Here is a 25,040-nt window from a genome sequence, read left to right as displayed (position 1 = left end):
AGAATAATAAATTATACAGTCAACTTGTCAGTTGCAGAGTTGTTCTCATCTTTAACTTCCATTTACATGAAAGAAACTCCTGATGGCTTTTAAAGCCTTAAGTATGTGCAAACCAAACAATCATAAAATTTTTACGGTTAGCCATTTTAAGGGAGGATCTGGGGATGGCACAGAGAGAAGTTAAAATGAGAGATCCAAGGTAGCATTTATTTTTGGAGTCTTTAGCACAACTATAATCACTCTGTAGAGTGAGAAACTCTGGTTTAGGATGAGTATACATTTTTTCACTGAGATTGGTAACTACAATTTCCATTTCATAACAAAGAAAGAGCTTTGGAGAAGTTAGTAATCTGGTCTAAATTCACAAGGCGGTTAAGTAAGGGAAATGTGATGCATTCCTAGGCCTGCTAGTTCCAAAGATCCTCTCTTAACCTCTAGGAATAACGCCTCTCAGGAAAGGGAGGAGGGATCTGGGTTTGGGTACACACACGTGCACCCAAAACACTTTCTACACTGGAGACCCTGAGAGTGGGAATTTGATAAATTGCTCTGGACAAATCTATCACTAAGAAATCATGTGTAGAATATTCTAAAAGTATAAAGATTTTTTTCAAGAAAAAAAGTCTGGAGATTTCACTATATCCTTAGAAATATTTATGACACAAGAAAAATTAATACTCTTTTAGAATGCTTTGGTAGGGAGAATAAATATTCAAGACAATCTACCTATTTTATATCAGCCATTACCAGCCATAGATTAGAAGATTTGTCAACTAACACAATCACTGAGAGGCAGAAAATATTAGGTTCTGGTGGTGGAAAATGGGCACTGGTGGAGGGATGGGTATTTGATCATGGTATGACCGAGATCCAAGCACAAAAATTTGTAAATCTACAACTGTACCTCATGGTGTTTCACTAATAATTAAAAAAAAAAAAGAAATCCGAATGGCAAAAAAGCACATGAGAAAATGCTCTACATCATTAATCATCAGGGAGATGCAGATCAAAACCACAATGAGATACCATCTCACACCTCAGAGACTGACCCACATTCAAAAGAACAAAAGCAACCGATGCTGACCCGGATGTGGCGAGAAAGGGACACTCCTTCACTGTTGGTGGGAATGTCGACTGGTTCAGCCCTTCTGGAAAACAGTACGGACGATTCTCAAAAAATTAGAAATTGAGCTCCCATTTGACCCAGCAATACCACTCCTGGGAATATATCCCAGAGAAGCAAAAATGTATCGTCGAAATGACATCTGCACTTGTTTGTTCATTGCAGCACTCTTTGCAATAGCCAGAAACTGGAAGAAACCTGAATGCCCAAGAACAGATGACTGGTTAAAGAAACTTTGGTACATCTACACAATGGAGTACTATGTAGCTGTTAGAAAAGATGAAGTCATGAAATTTATATACAAGTGGTACAACATGGAAAGTATCATGCTAAGCGAAATGAGTCAGAAAGAGAGGGATAGACATAGAAAGATTGCATTCATCTGGGGGATATAAAGTAACAAAATATGAGATTAATACCCAAGAATAGCTGAGATGAGCACCAGGAGGATTACTCCATAGCTTAGTGGCCAGTCAGGCATTCTAGAGGAAAGGGCAGCTCAGATAGAGAAGGGAACACCAAATAAAGGGTGTTTGGAGGATCCTCCCAGGAGGGGAGATGCATGTCGAAAGTAGACTATGGACTGAACATGTTTGCCACTCAATGCCTCTTTTGCAGACCACAACACCCAAAAGGAGAGAGAGAACACAAGGGATTGCCCTGCCACAGAGGCAGGGGGGGATGGGGGGATGGCGGTGGGGGGGATATTATCCATGGTGGTGGAAAATGGGCACTGGTGGAGGGATGGGTATCTGATCATTGTATAATCAAACCCAAGCACAAAAAATTGTAAATCTACAACTGTACCTCATGGTGTTTCACTAATAAAAAAATTTTTTTTAAAAATATAAAAAAAGAAAATATTAGGTTCATATATAAATATCATAGTATATGAAGTAATTTAAATCCTGTGCTTTAAGAAATGAAGCTAACATCCTCATTTGTTATACTATATGACCGAGCCATTGTGAAAAAGGGCCATGAGTGATGGCAGAGAAATTTATTCTGACTAATCTCTACTGAAGTAGCTATGTACTAATAGACTTTTCCTATGTTATGCTGAACTTAGCAATATTAATTTTTAAGTACAAAGTACAAAATATACATATTTCTTTGGAATAGGTAAGAACACTGGGCTAGAGCGATAGCACAGCAGGTAGGGTGTTTGCCTTGCATGGAGCCGACCCGGGTTTGATTCTTCCGTCCCTCTTGGAAAGCCTGGCAAGCTACTGAGAGTATCCTGCCCTCACGGCAGAGCCTGGCAAGCTCCCCCGTGGTGTATTCGATAAGCCAAAAACAGTAGCAACAAGTCTCACAATGGAGACGTTACTGGTGCCTGCTTGAGCAAATCGATGAACAATGGGAGGACAGTGCTACAGTGCTACAGGTAAGAACACTCAAGTCGCATCAAAGCAAGTAAGTGTGTACTTTATTTCTAGGTAACTAAGATGACTTGGCTTTTTTTGTTTGTTTGTCTTTGGGCCATGCCCAGCAGTGCTTGAGGATCACTCCTGGAAGGGCTTGGGACCATATGGAGTGCCAGGGATTGAACATGGGTCTTCCACGTGCAAGGCCCTACCCACTGTACTATTGCTCCTGGGCTTTCTTAAGAAGGGTCCTAGTCAAGAGGTGGGGAGGCAGCTCAAAGGGTTGGGGAACAAGACTCCTTTACAGGAAGCTTGGATTCAATCTTCTAATCTATGACCGGTAATGGATGATATAACTATACAGAGAGCCTTGAATATTTATTCTCCCCACCAAAGCATTCTAAATGAGTATTAGTTTTTCTTGTATCATAAATATTTTTTAAGGATGAAAGCTCTAGACTTTTTCCTCTTGGGAAAATATCTTTATACGCTTAGTCCTCTCAGGGATGGCTCCAAAACAAACCACCTCCCCAAAAAAGAAGGTTGATAGCATTGGCAGGGATTTTAGGAATCAGCTGTCACTCTTTTGATTACCTGAGCTCTTAAACCATTGCCTGCAATCCCTTCTGTAACACAAGACGTAAGTGACTAGCCTATGTGTCCTAAGGAATATTCAACTCCTCCACTGCTGTCATTGCCTTACTTAAATTCTTCTAAGCAGACCAGCATGCACGATAAACAGTAAATGTACCCAGTGAACAGGAGCAATATAGCACAGCAGTAGGGTGTTTGCCTTGCACCTGGCTGGCCCGGCCGAGCTGGGTTCGATTCCTCTTGCCTATCTCAGAGAGCCTGGCAAGCTACCAAGAGTTATCTCGCCCTAAAGCTACCTGTGATGTATTCAATATGACAAACACAGTAATAACAAGTCTCACAATGGAGATGTTACTGGGCCCACTCGAGCAAATCAATGAACAACAGGAGGACAGTGCTACGGCGCTACAGTCTTATTCCAGAAAGAAAGCTCACTGTTAGTACCGGGTGTATTCAGTGGAAAATTAAAAATTAATATAAATATCAATATGAATTCATTATTTAAAATTGCCACAGATTTCATAACAAGCACAGATACATAAAGGTCCTACCAAGGCGTGAGCTGGCTGACACTGAATATGTGTAACTTGTCAATATATTGAGAGATCTGACATGGAATGCCTTATGATTTCTGACAGCATGATAGAAGCTAGAAATGTTTAGATAAGATGCTGTTACTAGTTCAGCAAAAGTTTAGAGGATTTTATACCATGAACAGTGAGAAAATTTCTCTCTTTATTGAAATTACCTAATGATGCCATCCTGGAGTGATAACGGAGGAAGGTATTAGGGCAGTGAGTGGCGCTGGCAGGTTGCGGACAGTCCCATATGGTTGTTTAATGAGCCGAGACAGCGTCAGGGAGAAGAGCGTTGCTTTGGAGGGGTGCATGGAGGGAACAAAGTAGGTGGCAGGGCCAGGTGGCATTATGGTCTCTTGGCTCTCTCTCAAGTGAAACTACTGGCATCTGCATACATTCTGGATTTTATCCAGGGGATACCTACCTGCCCTCAGATGTAATGAAATGCTGCCTTTTAATATACATATTGATATCACATTATCAGTTTTTAATGCCTCTCAGAGATATGAAAAAGAAAACTAGCTAATGTTTTCCAACTTCCAAATCTGACCTATTTTTCCTTTCAACTTCTACATACTATAATGAGCAAAAATGAATATTCCCTCCAAATTGAAAGGAGTTAGCAAACATGAACACACTGTATAAATATTTAGGCACTAAACTACTTTTGGGAGGGGATTCTTCTACTACTGCAAATAATGTCTGAAGGAAAACTGATTTCACTTATCAGTGTTTTTTGAGTTTTAGGCATCTCTGTAAAATTTCAGGCTGTTCTTTTGAGACTATTATACTTACAAATTTATGTTTACAAGGTTGAAATTAGAGTTTTGTCAAAATAAACTTTACACAGAGGAAATATATTTAATAGTCAATGTAATCATACAACCTAAGTTATACACACACGTGCAACCTTGTATAAGAGACAAGAAATGATGAGAAGAATCTGAAACCTGGCCATCTCCACTACTGTAAAAACAGCCACAGCTTAGATCCTCTTGCCAGTTTGTAGCATCATGGACATTTACAGAGGCATAGATGTGGTATCCAAGCAACTGTTAATGCTTTCTTACATCAACAAAGAGTATTATAACCCCAAACCTCAGGAGGGAAAAAGATGGCCAGTAACAAGAATTCTGAGACACTGAATGAATGTTCTCTCAAGGTTTGGATGCCACAAAAATACTAGAGTGTTTGGCTTGTATTCATAATTTGGAGACTCAATAGTTAGGAAACACCAAAGATGGTGGTACTTTGATTTTCACATCAACTATGTCTTCAGCTTTCAAACACAAATAAATCAAAATTTATTTTCTTTCCTTCTTTCTTTGATCCCTGGACCATCTGAATAAAAGAGTATCTTTCTGAAATATAAAAGGTGGGACATACTGAGTTAAGGGGGGGGGGGGCGGGAGGGGGGGGAATTCACAACAGTTATTCATGGATTTTGCCAAAACTCACCATCAGAGGGCACAACAGTACTGCAATAAACAACCCTCAAACTCTGCCAAGAAGAGAGCCTCTGGTGCACCTAGAAAACACAAAGACACATTCACTGTCAGAACAACAAATGTCATATGTACGTGTGTGTGTAGGAAATAGCTTTGTTTGCTTAAGTAGCATGTATTCTTCATATAAAAGTTTTAAAAAAAAACATACTTCTCTTAGGGCCAGATAGATATAGAGGATAGGGCGCTTGCCTTGTACATGGCTAACCTGGGTTCAATTCCTTGCCCCCTGAATACTGCAAGGAGTGATCTCTGAGCACAGATCCAGGAGTAAGCCCTGCACACCATCAGTCGTAGTCCAAAAACAGAACAACAATAATAATAATATTCCCTCAAACTCCCAGCATTGTAAGATATTTTGGCTTGTTTCAACAATTTTATACTAATCTATTTATGTAACACATCACATGAACTGTTTCCTCATCTTTGTTTAAAAACACATAATATTAGTTTCAGCTTTAACCAAACCAATACTAAAAGTTCTTGCTGCTTCTTTCTCCTCCTTCCTAACTTAGAGGCCAACAAATGGCCTTTTATAGATTTTTTACTAAGTAGAAGACAGTTAAGTAACACAAATATATTATTGTTGGATAGTACTGGTAAGTATAAGTATCGGGTAGTACTGATAAGAACAAAAATACTGATTGATGTTGAGCTAACTTGAGGACATGGTTCGAGAGCAACTAGGCAAGAAAAATAAAAAGAATCAAAATGGGAAGAGAAATAAAGTTGTCACTATTTGCAAGTTACATGAAACACACACACACACACACACACACACACAGAGAAAATGCCAGAAAGTCCACTGAAAAAGTTACTAGAAATAATAAGCCAGTCACAGTAAAGTTGCAGGTTACAGAATCAAACATACAAAAATTTATGCAAAAAAAATCTATATACAATGAAACAGAAATCAAGAAATCTATCTTATTTACAATTCCTCAAAAAGAATTTTAAAAGAATAAGGAAGACGCCTGGCTGCATTCAGAGTTTTTTCCTGGCTCTGTGCTCAGGAATCACTCTGGGAGAGGCTTAGGGGATCATAGTGATGCCAAGGATCTAAACCAGGGTTGACTGCATGCAGGCAAATACTTTACCTGGTGCACTAGCTCTCTGGCCCTGTAGGGTACACCTAACAAAAGAGGTGAAAGACCTAAAAAACAAGGACTATAAGACATTGCTTAAAGAAAAGGCACAGAAAAAAAGATATTCCAGGCTTTGGACCGAAATATTCAACATTGTTAAAATGACTACTATATGGGTAGCCAAAGAAACATACAGATTCAACATAATCCCCATTAAAACTACAATGGCATCTTTCAAGGAAACAGAACAAACATCACTTAAATTTGAACAGAACAATGCAAACTTGGGTGAAACTGGAGGGTATCATGTTAAAATAAGTCAGAAGAAAACAAACAATGGCATTAATTTAAAAATAATTCAGGTGCTTTTGGAAAACAGTATGGACGATTCTCAAAAAATTAGAAATTGAGCTCCCATTTGATACAGCAATACCACTCCTGGGAATATATCCCAGAGAGGCAAAAAAGTATAGTCGAAGTGACATCTGCACTTGTTTGTTCATTGCAGCACTCTTTACAATAGCGAGAATCTGGAAAAAACCTGAGTGCCCGAGAACAGATGACTGGTTAAAGAAACTTTGGTACATTTACACAATGGAGTACTATGTAGCTGTTAGAAAAGACAAAAAGTCACGAAATTTACATACAAGTGGTACTACATGGAAAATATCATGTTAAGAGAAATGACTCAGAAAGAAAGGGATAGACATAGAAAGATTGCATTCATCTGGGGAACATAAAGTAACAAAATAGGAGACTAACACAGCGGTAGGGCATTTGCCTTGCACGCAGCCAACATGGCCGACCCAAGTTCGATTCCTCCGCCCCTCTCGGAGAGCCCGGCAAGCTACCGAGAGTATCTCGCCCGCACGGCAGAGCCTGGCAAGCTCCCCGTGACGTATTTGATATGCCAAACACAGTAACAACAAAATCTCCAATGGAGATGTTACTGGGCCTGCTCGAGCAAATTGATGATCAACGGGAGGGCCTTTACTTTACTTTACTAACACCCAAGAATGGCCGAGATTAGTACCAGGAATTTTACTCCATGGCTTGGAGGCCAACCACACATACTAGGGGAAAAGGGAGCTTAGATAAAGAAGGGAGCACCAAATAAAGGTGTTGGGAGGATCCTCCCAGGATGGGAGAAGCATGCAGAAAGTAGACTATAGACTAAACATGATTGTCACCCATTGCCTCTTTTGCAAACCACAACACGCAATAAGAGAGAGAGAACAAAAGGGAATGCCCTGCCACAGAGGCAGGGTGGGATGGGGGGATGGGGGGTGGGAGGGATACTGGGATCCGTGGTGGTGGGAAATGGGCACTGGTGGAGAGATGGGTATTTGATCATTGTATAATTGAAACCCAAGCACAAAAATGTGTAAGTCTGCAACTGTACCTCATGATGTCTCACTATTAAAAAATTTTTTAATAAAAAAAATAATTTAGGTGCAAGACAAGATTATCCACACTCACCACCGTATTCAAAATAGTCCTAGCCAGAGCAACTAGACAAGAAAAATAAATGAAAGGAATTCAAATGGGAAAAGAAATTAAATTTATATTTTATACAGAGAAACAAGGGAATAGGCAGTATTAAAGATGATAAATTACAGAGTTCAGATTATCAAATTGGGGCGGGGTGCCAGGGTGATTGGGGGGAGGGATAAAGAGGAGTAAAAGCAAAGTATCATTGGTAGAGGTGGGTGGACACTTTGCTGGAGATGCTCTGTTGTAACTATATACACCAAAACCACAAATGTTACACTATTGTAAGATGCTATCTAAACAGCAACAACAGGAGTCAAAAATCAAACAAAAACCCCAGCCTAGCCAAAACAAAGAAGATAGAAGGTATCATGGTTCTCAACTTAAAACCTTAAAACTACCTTATAAAATTAATCAGATTAGTACAGTATTTTGAACAAAAACTAGCACATAGATTGCTCATACAGATATTAAAGTCCCAAGTAAATTCATATACATGTGGGCACCTACGTACACCATATATATGTGTATGACAAAGGGACAGGTAGCAGACAATGGAGAAAGGAAAGTCTTCCTTTGTGGTGCTAGAAAAACTGAAAATCCACTTGCAGAAGAATGGAACTAGACCGCTATTTTGCACTATACTCAAAAACTAATTCAAATGGATAAAAGACTTGCAAATAAGACATGAAGTCATAAAACACACAGAAGAAAATACAGATAAAATATTCCATGACACTGTCTTCTGTGTTATCTTTGGTTACTCAGCCAGGGAAACAAACAGCCGAACCTACAACCTAAAAAGCTTCTGTACTGAGAAAGAAACTATCAAAAACAAAAAGACATTCTGTTGAACGTGAAATAAAATTTCCTAACATAAAACAACAAGGGGCCTCAAACTCATAAGAATGGCCTTTATCACAAAGATCAGAAACAAATGTTGTTACAATTTTGAAGCAAAAAGAACTCTCATACATTGTTGATGGAAATGTGAACTGATCAACCTCTTTGGAAATCCGTTGGAGGATTCTCAAGATGTTAACAGAATTACCCTATGATACAGTAATCCTACTCCTATGCATCTATTTTAAGAATAGGAAAGTACTAATTTGAGAGAAAATATGTACTCTTATGTTCACTCCAGTACTATTTACCATAGATAAGAGAGGGAAACAATCCAAGTACCCAATAATAAATTAACAGATAAAGAGGTGATTTATGTATATAAGGGAATAATACTTATTTATAAAGAAAGATGAAAGCTTGTCATTTGAAACATGGATGGAATGGCAGGCATAAAGCTAAGCAAAGTCAGAAAGAGAAAGACAAATATCTAATAAGCTGATTCACGTATAGTATATAAAGAAACTATGCAAAAGAACAGATGAAACCAATCCAAAACTAATTGGCAGTGGAGGAGGTAGAGGAATTTCAATACTCTGGTGGAGGTGTGAGAACTTACAACTGAAAAGTTGTGAAAAAGCCTTCCGAAAATATAAACCAATGATATAAACCATTGCTTCAATGAAAATATTTCATTTAAAATTATTTGAGATTTCATATGACTGTGACACACTAAGCTATTTAGTCACCGCTATGGAGAATCTTTAAGTTAATATATACAATGACTTTACATGGACTATTACTTGTTTTTAAGCCTGAAAAAAAAAAACTTGTTTTCATTGTATAATCGAAACCCAAGCACAAAAAATTGTAAATCTACAACTGTACCTCATGGTGTTTCACTAAAAATAAAATAAAATAAACTTGTTTGAATTCAATCTTACTCAGAGATCCAGGGATGCCCTGGTGGAAAACAGGCATGCTGAGAAATCTCACAATCCTAATCTTTTGCTCCAGAAGGGGATCCAAGAATTCTGGAAGCATTCACGTAGCTTGGAAACTAATGATGGGGGCCAGTAATGTAGCTCAGTGGTAGGGCACTAGACTGCATGTATGTGTCGCACACACATGCGCACGCATACACACACACACACACACACACACACACACACACACACACACACACACCTCTCTTCCTCCCTACTTGAAAAGCAATATACATAGTGGTTAAAAACACAGAATCTGTAATCAGCTTGTTCAAGTTTAGATTCTAGCTCAATAACTTACTCTAAATCTTAGGCAGACTCATTAGTCTCTTTGTGTCTTCATTTTGTGAATGAAAAATGGACAAAATAATTAATACTGGCATCTACCATATAAAGCTTCTCGGAGGACTAGATGAGTATTACAAATAAAACCTCTAAAGCAGTGTTTGGCAAAGAGTAAATGCTCAATAGATATGACTGGGAATCAATTTAACAAGTGATATTAAACGTTTATAGATAAAAACAACAACAAAAAAATCCTAGTCACTATTGAAAGAGATGAAGAGATACAAAGGAATGGAAAAATATTTTATGTTCATGGTATGGAAGAATTAACAATGTCAAAATGTCCATCCTACTAAAAAAATCAGAGATTTGATTGATTTCTATTATAATTATAGTGAGATACCTCAAGGACTTTGAACAAACTACTAAAATTGGTATGGTGTCATGAAAGTCTTTGAATATCCAAAAACATTCTCAGAAAAAAAAAAGGGAGGCACCACATTTCTCTATTTTAAACTGTACTAGAAAGCTATAGTGATCATAACAGTGTGCTACCGGGGATATGGTGGACTAACAGGTCAACCTGCAGGGCGGGCGAGTGCATCAGCAGTCTGATAGTGCCTACAGGCTTCCCGAAACCCCAAATTGCCGCTGTGCCTTTGGCCGGACCCCAACAACTTGGGACCAAGTTTACCAAGAAATTAAACTGCCAAAAGTTAGGTATGTGGGAGCCATGCCCACAAACTACCTTCGGCTCAGCTATACAAGCTCATTTATTGGTCTTATTCCAGAGACCCATAGATAAATCTCAAAAGAGATCAAAATCCACAGTTAATCTCGGACCCGCACAGCTGAACAGACTGGGATAAATCAGAAGGCGGCAGGTTGGCCTGTGCCTGTCCCGACAGAGCCACTAGCAGCTGCTTGCTTCCACAATCCAAAATCACTGTCACACCCTCGGCCTGACTCCACTGTCTCAGGACAGACCTCATCAAGGTATAATCTGAAAATTCGGGTATGCAGGTTTTGTGACTGAAATCTCCAGCTTTCACGGAGTTGAGGTGGGATACCTCCTACCACTTCCCAATACACATGGAAGCACTGGCAGTTACCCCCATGAACCAACTCCAGCGCCACCCTGTAAACTCTATTACTGCTTTGCTTCAAAGACCCATAAACAAATCTAGAAAGAGATCAAAAGCCAGAGACACAGCAGAGAGTCCCAGAAGACACCACAAAAGCCGGAGATCTCTCCAGGTCCCATACTGAGCCAATTTCACTGGGACACCTCAGATGGAGCAGGTGCAGTCTCCCTGCCTACTGCAGATGGAATCCTGGTGACTAAGAGCTTCCACAAGCAAGGCCCAGGTATGGGAGTTTCAGGTCTGAATCTCCATGTCGCATGGCAGCAGAGGTGCTGGGCTGTCTCTCCACGGTTCCCCAGCCTAGCCGTCACACCCACAAGGTGCCTCCGGGCGCTATCTTAGTGCATCAACAGCCCTGACCCAGAGATACCCAACTGAATCCCAAAATGGATTAGTGCCCTACAGAAATGTCTCTGGAACCCAACCATTTACCATTAGGATTCCAGAAGTGCATGGCTGTGGAACCCATGATATTCAAAATGAACAAGGGACTACAAATGATCTAGCATCTGCCTCTGGCAGGCAGATTTGAATGGTGGTAGGGAAATCTGAGCAAAACATTATGTAGAGAGTATTGGGGAAATTGCCTGCCATGGAGGCAGGGTGAGGACTGGGATGGGGGAGAGAGGAGGGATATACTGGGGACATTGGTGGTGGAAAGTGTGCACTGGTGGAGGGTGGGTGTTCAATCATTATATGGCTAAATCTCGAACATGAAAGCTTTGTAACTGTATCTCATGGTGATTCAATTAAAAAAAAAGTAATGTGGAGTTCATGCCCAATTCAATCAGCTTAATCAATGGCTGAATAAATAGCAGTACTCCTACATTATAAACAACAACAACAAACCAGTGTGCTACTAAAACTCTCACACCAATGAAATGGAACTGAGAGGCCAGAGATAACCACTCAGATTTATGGATAGTCTACTCATGACAGAGGAGCTGGGTGCCTGAAGTGGAACAGGAATAGCCTTTTCAAACAAACGATGTTGGGAAAATTAGATAACTCCATGAAAAAAAAAAAAAAGATAAAAAGTAAAAGGAAACTGGATCTGTATCTCACCCAATACACAAAATTCAAAGTGGATTAAAGATCTGAAGATCATACTAGAACATTCAAGACATTAAAGAAAACCTAGGCAGAACTCTCCAGAACATGGATGGATCCCAGAGGTATCTGCAGTGACTTAACTATACTGGCACAGATAAGACAAACAAATGAACTGCATCACATTAAAAATGTTTCACCTGGCAAAGAAAGTAGGACTAAAATAAAAATACTTAACCAATGAAAGAAAATATTTATATATCATACATCAGATAAAAGATTAACATCTAGAATAAGCACTTATAGAGGTCAACAACAAAAATACTAATAACCCCATCAAAAAATAGGGAAAGTGCCAATTCAATCAGCTAATCAGTGGCTGAATAAATAGCAGTACTCCTACAAAAAAAAATAGGGAAAGTAGATGAACAGACACTTCCACAAAGAGAACAAAAGAGTGGCCAATAGGCTTATGAAAAAGTGTTTATTGCTACTTCTCAGGGAAATGCAAATCAAAGTGACAATGCATGCAAGTGAGAATGGCATATGTCAGAAAGATTGAAAACAACCAGTATTTATAATACTGTGGTCAAGAAGGAACCCTCTTTCACTACTAGTAGAAATGCTGTCTGATTCAGACAACATTGGAAAACATAGAAACACAGGAAAAACTGAGGAGATTTGTCAAAAAGTAAGAAGCTTCCATGTGACCCAGTAATTCCACGTCTTTGAACCAACCATTAAAACATAAAACCATTAATATAAAAATATATGCATAACTATGTTCACTGTAGCACTTAGTACAACAGCCAAGATATGAAAACAACCCAAATTTTCAATGACAGATGAAGGGGTAAAGAAGCTGTAACACAAACACAAACATACACACACACACACACACTGGAATATTATACTGCTATAAGAAAAGATGAAATCTTGGAGTTTGCTGCAATATGGATAGAACTGGAAGGTATCACATTAAGCAAAATAAATCAGAGGAAGAACAAATACTTGATAATATCAATCATTTGTGGTATATAAAGTAAAAACAAACAAAAAAACCCAAGGGAATGTCATAATTCAAGGATTTGATGCTATTATCAATTTGGTGCCAGAATATAATTTTATGACTCTGTGTACACTGTAATTTTCTATCTCATAAAGTTTGAACAGTAATAAAAGTTCAAACTTTAATATTTTAAAGGACAGGAGAGACAGCTCAGTGGGAAGGTGCTTGCCTTGCCTTACAAGAGTGATCCCTGAGTGCAAAGTCAACAGTAAGCCTGAGCACTACCAGGTGTGGCCCCAAAGTAGACAAAACAAAAAACATTACAGAAACCTTGCATGTAGTAGATCTGGGGCCAATCCTTGGCAACACACACACACACACACACACACACGCTCACGCACGCGTTTATACAGACAATTTATAACCTTAATTTTTTTTTTTGCTTTTTTTTGTGGGGGGCCCACACCCGGCAATGCTCAAGGGTTACTCCTGGCTCTGCACTCTGGAATCACTCCTGGCGTTGCTTGGGGGGCCATATGGGATGCCAGGAATTGAACCCAGGTCAGCCGCATGCAAGGCAAACTTCCTACCTACTGTACTATCGCTCTGGCCCTAACCTTAAATTATTTAAATTCAAGTCAAACCTTAAAAAAATACCTTCATATTAACAAAAATTATGCAACTGCCTTAAAATTACCTTTTATTGTCTAAAAAAGCAAACTCAGAAATTATTTTTTAAGACTGTAAAGTCTAAACAATCTGTAAATATTCCCCAAATATTTATTACTTATTAGACATTAAATCAGAAGATGGAGAAGAGAACGGGAATGGGGGGGGACAGAAAAAGGCAGGCTACTATTTCTCTTTAAGAAAATCTTAAGATGTAGAAATCTTTCAGAAGAGAGCATAAAATGACTTGCCATAGCCATGCAGCCGCATACATCCTGTGCCAGGCTGCTTCATCTGGGGCACTCTGGAGGGGGAAGGTGAGGTCCCTCCCCACCCCAAGGGACCCAGCCCCAGCAGCTAGAAACCTCCAGAACTCAATCTCTCCATATTCACGGCTACTCTCCACACGCTCTGGTCAAGCTTCACCTATGAGTGAGTCTATTCCTGGACCATGGCCGCAACATCTCATACCTCACACCACTCATATTCCAAGAGTAGTGCACCACTTGATGGGGTTTAAAGCAGAAGGCAACCTAGCCTGTTCCCCCTGGCGGCTCGGTGGCTGTCATCCTTCAGAGGCCATTGGACAGTCAGGTTTGGGCCCTCAGTGACGAGACACGCAGGGCCTTGCGGGATGGGGGTGGAGCTGGCCCTTTCCTCCTTGCCCCAACGAGACCCCGGGTTGCCGCCCATGAACGGCCACTCTGGCTCCTGATCAAGCTGCTTAATGGCCATGATCCCAGACTCAGAAACAAATCTCAGAACCCAGCTGCTTTTGGCAGAAATATGTCCAGTCCCTGCAGTAGGTTACCAGCACTGGGCCACCCCAGGGGGGAAAGGGTGCTGTCCCTCTACCTGCTCCCCCTTGGCGGCTTGGTGGCCGCCATCCTCCAAAGGACATTGGACAGTCAGGATTGGGCCCGCAGTGATGAGACATGCAGGACCTTGCGGGATGGGGGTGGAGCTGACCCTTTCCTCCCTGAGATCCCAAGTCGCCACCCACTAGTGGCCTCTCTGGCTCCTGATCAAGCTGCTTAACGGCCATGATCCAAGAGACTCAGGAACAAATCTCAGAATCCAGCAGGTTTTGGCAGAAATCCCTCCAGATTTAATTGTTAAAATTTCGGAATTCCAAAATCGTGCGGCCACTACTGAAGCCATGTGACATCATATGTTATTCATAACCAGCAATAGAAAACAAATTCTCTACTGTTGCCTTTTTGGCAGATCTGACTGTTGGAGTAAAATCTCAAATAATAATGGTGGGTCTGATGTCGAAATATTGAATGTAATCAAAATAGAGAGAGAGAGTAATGTGGAAATCATCTGACCCACAGGTAGGGGGAGGGTGTGGGATGGGGGTATTCTGGGGTTTTAGGTGGTGGAAAATGGTCACTAGTGAAGGTACGGGTGTTTCATTGTATGACTGAGAGTTAAACTCAAAAGCTTTGTAACTGCTCTCACAGTGATTCAATAAATAAAATTATAAAAAAGGAAAGGAAAAAAAAGTAAGGTGGATTTCATGCCCAATTCCATCAGCCTAATCAATGACTGAATAAATAGCAATACTCCTACATTAAAAAAAATAAAATAGACAGCAACCAATCTCAGGGGGAAATATATTTATATAGATATAAATATAAGCACACAAGGCCCAACCTTGAACTACATATTAGCGATCTCTTATAGGAAGGGCTAAATGGCCTCTGGGTGAAATATAACAATCTTCACACACTTTTTTCCAAGGAAACTTTTTTGGAGCATTTTCAGCGGCTTATTCATAACAAACAATAGCACTGCACTGTCCTCCTATTCATCGATTTGTTCGAGTAGGCACCAGTAACGTCTAACAACAAATTGTGAGACTTGTTGTCACTGTTTTTGGCATATCAAATATGTCACGGGTAGCTTGCCAGGCTTTGCTGTGTGGGCAAGATACTCTCAGTAGCTTGCTGGGCTCTCTGAGAGGGGCGGAGGAATCGAACCTGGATCGGCTGTGTGCAAAGCAAACACCCTACCTGCTGTGCCATCGCTCCAGCCCAACACTGTAGCACTGTCCTCCCATTGTTCATCAATTTGCTCAAGCAGGCCCAGTGATTGTGAGACTTGTTGTTACTCACAAGTCTCCATTGTGAGACTTGTTGTTACTGTGTTTTGGCATATCGAATACGTCATGGGTAGCTCGCCAGGCTTTGCCGTGCAGAAGAGATATTCTCGGTAGCTTGCCAGGCTCTCTGAGAGGGGCGGAGGAATTGAACCCGGCTTGGCCGGGCTGGCAGCTTGCAAGGCAAATGCCCTACCGCTGTGCTATCCAGCCCAACAAACAATACAAAATAAATTATTTTGGTCCTGTTTTGGGGCAGGGGGTGGGGTTTGGGATGGAAACATCTGAAATATAGTTGTGAAAAGGTATAATGGTGGTGAGATTAATGTTTGAATATTAAATGTAATCAAATATTGTGAACTAATTTAAAAAATAAAAGAAAAAATTTAAAAAAGAAAATCTTAAAACTGAAATTAATTTAAAAAAATCTATTAACTGTATCACATAGTTTTTGGTGGAATACTTATATGTATTTGTTCACAGCTACCACAAACTTAGATATGTCAAATTAAGTCCCACTGTTATAATTCTTTAAGTATAATATGAAATACAGGATACATTTAACATCACATGGAACTGGATTCTTTCAATATAGGTGCCATACGTTTCTTTTCTTTTTAAAGGCCAGAATTCCCATGCTTCAAGCAACTTTGCCAAACCAGAATCCTCCAGAATAAACCTACTAAGATTGAAAGTGTAAAGCTATTTTAGTTGGTCTAATGCAAAACACATCCATAACAGTTCTTTAACTTGAGATAAATTTTATCCATATCCTTGACAAAATAAAATTGTTGAAGAGTTACATTAACAATAACTTTTGCTCCTCTACTCTCTAAATATAATTTTAGTATGGTGGCGTCATACTCTCATGACCTGTCAGCGTCAGGAGGTACAATGGGGATGGGATGGGCCTGTAATTAACTTAGCTCCTGTTCTACCATATACTATCTTCAATCTCAGCCCCCAAGTCTCAGATTCTCTAAGTGTTAAATTAAAAATAATAGCAATGACAACAAAATTGTCTACTTCACAAGGCTGATTCACTTATGGATACATGGTGATGAACATGTAGAAAACTTGAATGACTAATTCAAGCTCTACCAAAATGTTAGCTCTTCAAAAATATAAACATGAAAAAAAAAAACCCTTCACTCTCTTTAAGGAACTGACTCATTGTCACGAATGTCATAAAGACACTGCTTTTGAAAGCCACAATTATCTGTAAACAAGAAGATATTAACCGACATAAACACCTAAGATATTAAAAGCAGAAACCAGGGGTGTAAGAGACAAGCCTTTATATAGCAACCCCCACACCTAAGGAGTCAGACTATTGTATTACTGGTTGTTGTAAGTATGAAGGTATCCCATGTTGTGCTCAGATGTTTCTAAATATATTGCCCTTTAAACTTCTTATTCCTTTTTTTTGGTTTGGGTTTTTGTTTGTTTTCTATTTGGGGACGAGGGTCTACACCCAGTGGTGCTTGGTGGCTATTCCTGGCTCCACACTGGGGCAACCATACATGGTCGGGATCAAACTCGGGCCTTCCACCTGCAAAGCGTGTGCTCTGCCTGCTGGGACATCTCTCTGGCCCTGGCTCCTTATTCTTTTTAAACAACAGAAACCTAAATGCAAATTCCTTACTTGAAAACCTAGTATGCATATATATATACATATACATATATATATATATTTCTACATTCATTTGCATCATTCTTAACAGCCCATGATATAAGGATGCTGAGCCTGAATGGAAGCTCCAGCACCTCATTTGCTCACTGAACAGGCATAGCTGGTGTGAAGGATTAAGAGGAAAATTGGCTCCTCTTTAGCTGCTCTTTCTAATTGACTGTTTAGTTTGGCAAAGGTCCTTTCTATCAGCATTGGAGCCAGAGACGGTTTCAATTCGAAGACGGTGCCTCTCAGACCCCACCTTTATAGTGGGCACATATGGTGCCCTTCCATTGTATTTCTTGCCTGACCCAGCCAGAGGGCATTCAGGAATGCTGTTCCTCTGGCTCTGGGGAGGTGTTCTTAGATGGCCCAGCTGCTCCTTTCCTGCCCTGCGTCAGTCTGGCCTCTCCTGCCAGAACCAGTGTCCTTGCACTGCACAGAAGCAGGGGAGAAGCTGGGGAGAGATTTACTTACGTCTTCTTCAAACAAACAAACAAGCAAACAAACAAAAAACAAGACCTGAATAATTTTGTTTTTTGGTGTTTGGTCCATAGCCAGCAGCGCTCAGGGCTCATGCCTGGATCTGCACCCCAGGATCACCATATGTGAGGCCTGTGATTGACTGCATGCAAGGCAAGCGCCCTACTGGCTGTACTATCTGCCCAGCCTCCAAACCTTAATTTTCTTCATGAAAGCAAAAGGGAACATTTAAAAAGCTATCAGTTGTGGAATGATTAAAAAACAAAAACAAAAACATTTCCTTCCACAGTACCATTAAAGTCTGAAATTTCAATATGTTGATATAACAAGGATGGAAAAATAGGTAGTTGCATGTACAAATTAACATGTTGGGATAAAATTCCCTTCTTAGAGCAGCATGAAAGTTACAAAAATAACTTAGAAATGTTTTATTTTGGCTTGATGATGGGTAAACAGGTGTTAGTTATGTCATCCTTTATACATTATGTAACTAAAACATTTCAAAGTTCTTTGAAAAGTACTTTATCTACGTTGCTAATGCCTGGCGACATGAACATTCTGAGTTTGTAACTGCTGCCCCTTTTGGGGCGTAGAGGGGGGACGGTTAGGCCACACACAACCGTGCTCAGCATTTCTCACAGTGCTGGGGACCAAACCCAGGTCAGCCACGTGCAAGGCAATACCTTAACCCCTGCACATCTCTCTGGCCTATAACTGCTACTTTAAGGAGACCCTGGCTCTGCCTTGTCAGCGTCAGAGGAACTAGGCCTATGGGAAATGGTTCCCCCTAACAAACACCTGTGGCTGGGAGTCCCCTGGGCAAAGCAGTTTAGGTCTTTTAGAATAAAATGGGGCAGCAAACTTGCACCCAGGAAAGGATCGAACAAAAATAGTTTAGGGTTTTTAGATATAAAAGGGAACATAAGCAAAAATAGGAAATTTTCATGCCTTTACTATATATTTTAAGGGTGCCTACAGATTGGCTACCTGAAATATCCCAGTCTCTGATCTTAATTGTACCCTTAAATTTTGATATGTTCACTAAGTGTCCTTACTGTCTCTGCCAACTTAAACAATGGCTCACCTGTTGGGAGCCAGGGTGGGGAGCCATGTCAGATTACATACACAGAGTGAGCCATCCTTGTGAGCTCACTCAGGACTGCCCAGTGACCCTAAAGTTTCGACAGTCCTTGAGTGTTTATCTCATTCTAACTAACCCTGCTGGACAAGGCCGAAGGTGCCAATCTGATTTGCTTTATTGTAAATTGCCACAAGGAACCCATTTCACACTGAGAATCATCATTTGCTTTTTTTTTTTTTAAGGACTGGAATGATAGCACAGTGGGTAGGGCATTTGCCTTGCATGCTGCTGACCCAGCTGAGCCGGGTTCGGTTCCTCCGCCCCTCTCGGAGAGCCTGGCAAGCTACCGAGAGTATCTTGCCCGCACGGCAAAACCTGGCAAGCTACCCGTGATGTATTCGATATGCCAGACACAGTAACAACAAGTCTCACAATGGAGACGTTACTGGGCCTGCTCGAGCAAATCGATGAACAATGGGAGGACAGTGCTACAGACAGTGCTTTTAAAAAAAAAAAAGATGACCAGGAAATTCAAACTAATATTAAAGTTTGAGAAATGCTGCTACTGCTTACACAGACCTTTGCGAGGCCTTTAACCTTTCTTAGCCTAAGCCACTGGGGCGGGTGGGGAGGCAACAAGACCTAAACAGAAAGGCCAGGGGGGTGGCTAGACAGGCTGAACTGCCCTTGCCTTCCAGGAGGCAAGTCCAACCTTCCAATGCTGCACACGTGCACTGAGCCTGGTGCAGCAGCTCTGCTGTTTGGGACCCCTGGTAACACAACAGAGTGTGCATGCTCTTAGCATGGCAGCTGGGGTGTGTAAGCTTACACCCCACAAGGCAAATGGGCATGAACCTAGGTGAGTTCTGCAACTGGAGATGTGTGAGCACTGTGGTCATAAGTGAGACCTCCAGCCAACGTGGCAGTGAGAATGTGGTGAGCCCGATTATAAGAGAGTGAGTCCCAGTGAGCTCAGACGCAAGCACCGCAACCAAGGGTGGGAGCACTGCCATCAGCGTGTGGGCACCACGATCAGTGTGTGAGCAGACCCTGGTCATCATAACAAAAACTGGGAGGGGGAATCTAGCTTAAAACCCTAGATTCTAGTTTCATCTCTAGTTGTCTGACTCTGGCCTCATTTGTAAGATGAAAGGGTTACACAACATAAGTTGTAAGGTCTTCCTATCCTGAAAGTCAATGAATCTATAGGGAATGGGGAGATAGCTCAGAGAGCTGGAGGACACACTTTGTATGCAGAAGTTCAGGGTTCAATCCCTGGCACCACATGGTTCCCTGAGCAGGCCAGAAAGAACCTGTGGGTACTGCTGCATGAGGCCTGTAAAACCAAATAATAAGAATAAGTAAATATCAAACACACTCTTTCCTGACATTTAAGGCACCCAAGTAATAGAGGAAAACTAAACTGATTCAGTGATATGGGTTATGCGCAGAAGCTTATACTTGTCAGGGGGGGTGTTACCTATTGATCATTTTGTATTGATTTAGGCTCACAAACCAAGCTCGTTCACTTTCACACTCAGTTTCTGGAAGATGCATAGTGGGGAACAGCTTAGGAAGTGGGTGGCTGCTATTAATAATTTCCCTCACTGCTTTCTTTGTTCTGAATGCTGACAAAGCACAGGTGAAAGACAGGATTAAAGAAAAGTAAAATCAGATTCTGTATTTTGCACAAAATCAGGAGAAAAATGTTATTGTTCTTAGGAAACACGTGGTTGAAGGATGCAGAGGCACAGCACTGTGGTGTCTGATTCTGCAAAATAAATCAGGAAATAATAAAGAATAATCGTATGCATGTGAACATATAACACGTGTGCAGAGAATAAATTAAACACAGTGATATATTAGCAATCAATGGATTCGGGTGAGGGGTACAAGACTATACATGTGCTTTCTGCAATTTTTCTGTGAATTTGAATTTTTTTCAAATAAGGTGAGAGGAACAGAAGTGATATATTTTTCACTGATCACAAAATGACCTGTTACAGACTTATTTTAAAGTAAAAAATAATTATTTACTTTTTGGTCCCCTTTTAAAAAGCTTCAGAAGATATAGAAGGGAAAGAACTAAGAATAAGGAAGATTGGAGCAATTTACTAGAATTTATTAATCCCACTGGCTTCTTTTGTCTTTTACCTCCCCAAAGACTTGCCCAACTTCTTCAAACTGATAAAATAAGAGAGAAGAAAGAGACGGTGGGTGAGAAGTCAGCTCACATCTTTTTTATCTTAATGAAACGAATGACTTCAACCTGAAGGAAATCTTACGTGGTTTTCCTTTTTGTTCTAGCTTCAGCTAATAATGAGAAAGAATGCAGTTACCACTCACACATATAAATAACCACAGGCCATTTTTATTCGCAGCAAGGAGAGGGACACAGCAGCTGCTACAGAAATCACTCCTCACCGCCCACGCCTTGTGTATGTGTCCCAGACTTTTACCAGGAGGAGCCAAACCATTAAAAGAGAACGAAAAGCAAAGGAGTCGTTTTTGTTGCAGAATTCCCGCTTTCATTTATCGGATTACTACTTTACCTGATTAAAAACAAAGAAAACACGGTGCCTGTAATTTCCTACATGATTATCCTGTTTAACTGTCAAATTTAATCCAGAATATGAGCAATAGAATTATTTACTGGCTGAAGGACAATGTTCTGTCCATCCAGACTAGCCAACTGGACAACCGAAGAACAAATATACCTTCAATTAGTTAATGATTTAAGAACATTCCTAAGGCTTCTGTCTTTAAGATGCCTTATCCAAACACACAGATTCCACCCCCAGCCCCAGCCCGTTGGGCCACACCCAGCAGTGGCCAGGGCTTTATCCTGGCTCTACGCTCAGAGATCACTCTATCCTGCAGGACTCAAGGGATTAGATGTGGTGCCAGGGATCAAATCACTGTACTATCACTCCGGCCCCAAGGACACAGATTTTTGATAATTTTCGCTTCTTTTAACTACTTTTAGCAAAGATCAGTTTAATTCCAATTTTCTTGATTAAAAAAAAAAACTCTAACAAAGCCATTCCAGAGTAAAATGAGAAGTACAGTGAGTAATAAACACATCACTTAAATGTTAAAACAAAGAGTAATAGTCGTTAAATATCTTTGTGTAAAGCAAAAGGGTCAAGTCAAATAACAGTTAAAATTTTCATATAAATTTGGGGCTGGAGCAATAGCACAGCAGGTAGGGCGTTTGCCTTGCATGTGGCAGACCCAGGTTCGCAGGTTCGACTCCTAGCATCCCATATGGTCCCCCAAGCACTGCCAGGAGAGATTCCTGAGTGCATGAACCAGGAGTAATTCCTGTGCATCGCCGGGTGTGACCCAAAAAAGCAAAAAAAAAAAAAAAATCATAAAAATTCAAAACTGAAAACACTCATACTAGAATGATCCTCAACCTCACGCTGCCCAACTGTCTAAACTCTTCGTATGTTTAGGGATTGTAGTAGGGAAAAAAAATCAATTTTAGCTACAACTTTACAGTCTGGGGGGCTGACAGTATTGTTTAGAAGAGAGAGAAAGATTCCCATTTCATACCATCATCCTCTTCACTTTTTTTTTCCTTTTTGGGTCACACCCGGCGATGCACAAGGGTTACTCCTGGCTCTTCACTCAGGAATTACTCCTGGCGGTGCTTGGGGGACCATATGGGATGCTGGAACACGAACTCGGGTTGACCGCATGCAAGGCAAATGCCCCACCCGCTGTGCTATCGCTCCAGCCCCCCACCCTCTCCACTTTTAAGGCTGCATTAGACCCAATTTTTAAATTACTTTATCACAGTGCTGTTTTGCCAAAATTGAATTCAGAAAACTCTAACAAAAACATGAATTCAGAAGTACAAATAAAAAAAATAAAACAGGCCTAAGAAAAAGAAAAATGCTAAAAAAACAAAGTGGGGGTAGCAGGGCAAGAGTATGTGAATGATGAAAACCTTCACAACTGCTATATTAAGTTCCATACTGGCACTAACTTGGCACCAAGTTCTATATTGGCACTGGAGCAAGCAGAATAACACTCGCCCAGAGTCTCTCTCCTAATCTGTGGAGTTTGTGGCAGTTTTACAAAGAGAAAGAAAGGTTGCAGATGGAATTAAGCCTTCTGATAAACTGAGTCTAAGATAGGAAAATTATCCTGTGATAATTTCTGGAAAGGACCCATGGTATTCAAGGAGTCTTAAAAACAGTGGAAGAAAAAAGGTGGCAGGGGAGAACAGATGACAATGTGAGAAAGACAGAGGAAGAGGGTCAAAGAAAATGGAGCAGAAGCAGAAAAAGGTGAGGAAACCTCTTCCCCTACTGCCTCCGGAAAGGCACAGTGCTGCTGACTGGCTCCAGTCCTGTGGGACCCAAAATAAACTTCTAACAACACCGAACTATATGATAATGTGTTTGTATCAATTTAAGTCACAAATTTTGTTTTGTTTTAGTTTCTGTGCCACATCTGCCAATGGCCAGGGATTATTCCTGGCTCTGCACTCAGGAATTACTCCTGACAGTGCTCAGGGCGCCATAAGAGATGCAGGGGATTGAACCTGGGTGAGCTGCATGCAAGGCAAGTGAACTCACCGCTGTCCAGTCTCTCTGGCCCCAAGCCACAAAATTTATGGCAATTTGTTAGGCAGAATAGTAGGAAACCATCACACCCTCCAAGTCTCACCAAAAAACAAACCAACCAGCCAGTGATGATTTTCATTAAAAAAAAAAGAAGCATAATAATTCATCAGGAAAGGCAAAAATATTTCCTAGCACAAAGCTCTAAAAGAAACTTCCGATGCAGTTCTGTGTATATAAGACTGAAAAATAGTGAATACAGAGTTCCCAATTATATTCTGAATACTTGATTAAATTAAAGATTTCACAAAAATATTTTCTATCTTCTTTAATAGAAGATGAAAAACATTTTTATCTCCTTAAAATAGAGTAAACTTCAGTCCTTCAAAAGATAAAATAATACAAACCTTTTTTTTTTTTTTTGGTACTTAGCTCAATTTCAAAAGGTTACAACTGGGCCAGAGCAATGTTACAGCAGCCTTGCATGCGGCCAACTTGAGTTCAATCCCTGGTATCCCATATAGTCGACAAGCACCACCAGGGTTAATTCCTGAACGCAGAGCCAGGAGTTACTCGTTACTCCTGAGTACCGCTGGGTGTGACCCAAAAAGCAAAACAAAAAATGGTTATAACTTAGAAAAGCAAAGTATAGGGGCCAGAGAGTACAGGTGTTAAAGCATTTGCCTTGTTTCCCACAAACCCTGGTTCAATCCCCAACATAACACATAGTTTCTGGACCACCACCAGAAATGACCCCTGAAGACGCACCCACCCCCCGCAAAAAAAAAAAAAGAAAGAAAAGCATAAATATTTAGGAGAATGAAGTGCAGTAATCTTAAAAGCTCACTTAAAATAGTAAAAATCTACACATAATAACCTCAAAATAATAGAAAAGGGCTAGGGAGAGAGAGAGAGAGAGAGAGAGAGAGAGAGAGAGAGAGAGAGAGAGAGAGCTGAGAGAGAAGAGATGGCATGGCACTTGCCTTGCACCCAGGTAACCTGCGTTTGATCCCTGGCATCCCACTGACCCGCTGAACACTGCCAGGAGTGATCCCTGAGCACAGAGCAAGGAGTAACTCCTGAGCACGGCTGGGTGTGCCCAACAAATAAAATAAAATAACTGGCTTTAAAAAATAATAGTGAAAACCATGGCTTGGAGGCCAGCCATACATGCTAGGGGAAAAGGGAGCTCAGATAGAGAAGGGAGCACCAAATAAAGGGTGTTGGGAGGATCCTCCCAGGGTGGGAGAAGCATGCTGAAAGTAGACTATAGACCAAATATGATTGCCACCCATTGCCTCTTTTGCAAACCACAACACCCAATAGGAGAGAGAGAACAAAAGAGAATGCGCTGCCACAGAGGCATGGTGGGACGGGGTTGGGAGGGGGGGGATGG

At 40.7% G+C, this 25,040-nt stretch overlaps 1 protein-coding gene across 1 annotated transcript in view; it reads right to left on the bottom strand.

Moving 5' to 3' along the window:
• Positions 1 to 25,040, bottom strand: part of MCU (mitochondrial calcium uniporter) — a 190,037-nt gene that overhangs the window by 35,186 nt on the left and 129,811 nt on the right. Inside the window, exon 2 of the mRNA XM_056113479.1 lies at positions 5,121 to 5,190. Coding sequence (XP_055969454.1) covers positions 5,121 to 5,190 — 70 coding nt within the window. The remainder of the gene's footprint in view (positions 1 to 5,120; positions 5,191 to 25,040) is intronic.

The sequence above is a fragment of the Sorex fumeus genome, unplaced genomic scaffold (assembly GCF_029834395.1).
Source record: "Sorex fumeus unplaced genomic scaffold, SorFum_2.1 ptg000020l, whole genome shotgun sequence".
NCBI classification, from domain to species: Eukaryota; Metazoa; Chordata; class Mammalia; order Eulipotyphla; family Soricidae; genus Sorex; species Sorex fumeus.
The sequence above is the reverse complement of the archived record's forward strand: the minus strand, read 5'-3'. Positions and strand labels throughout refer to the sequence as shown.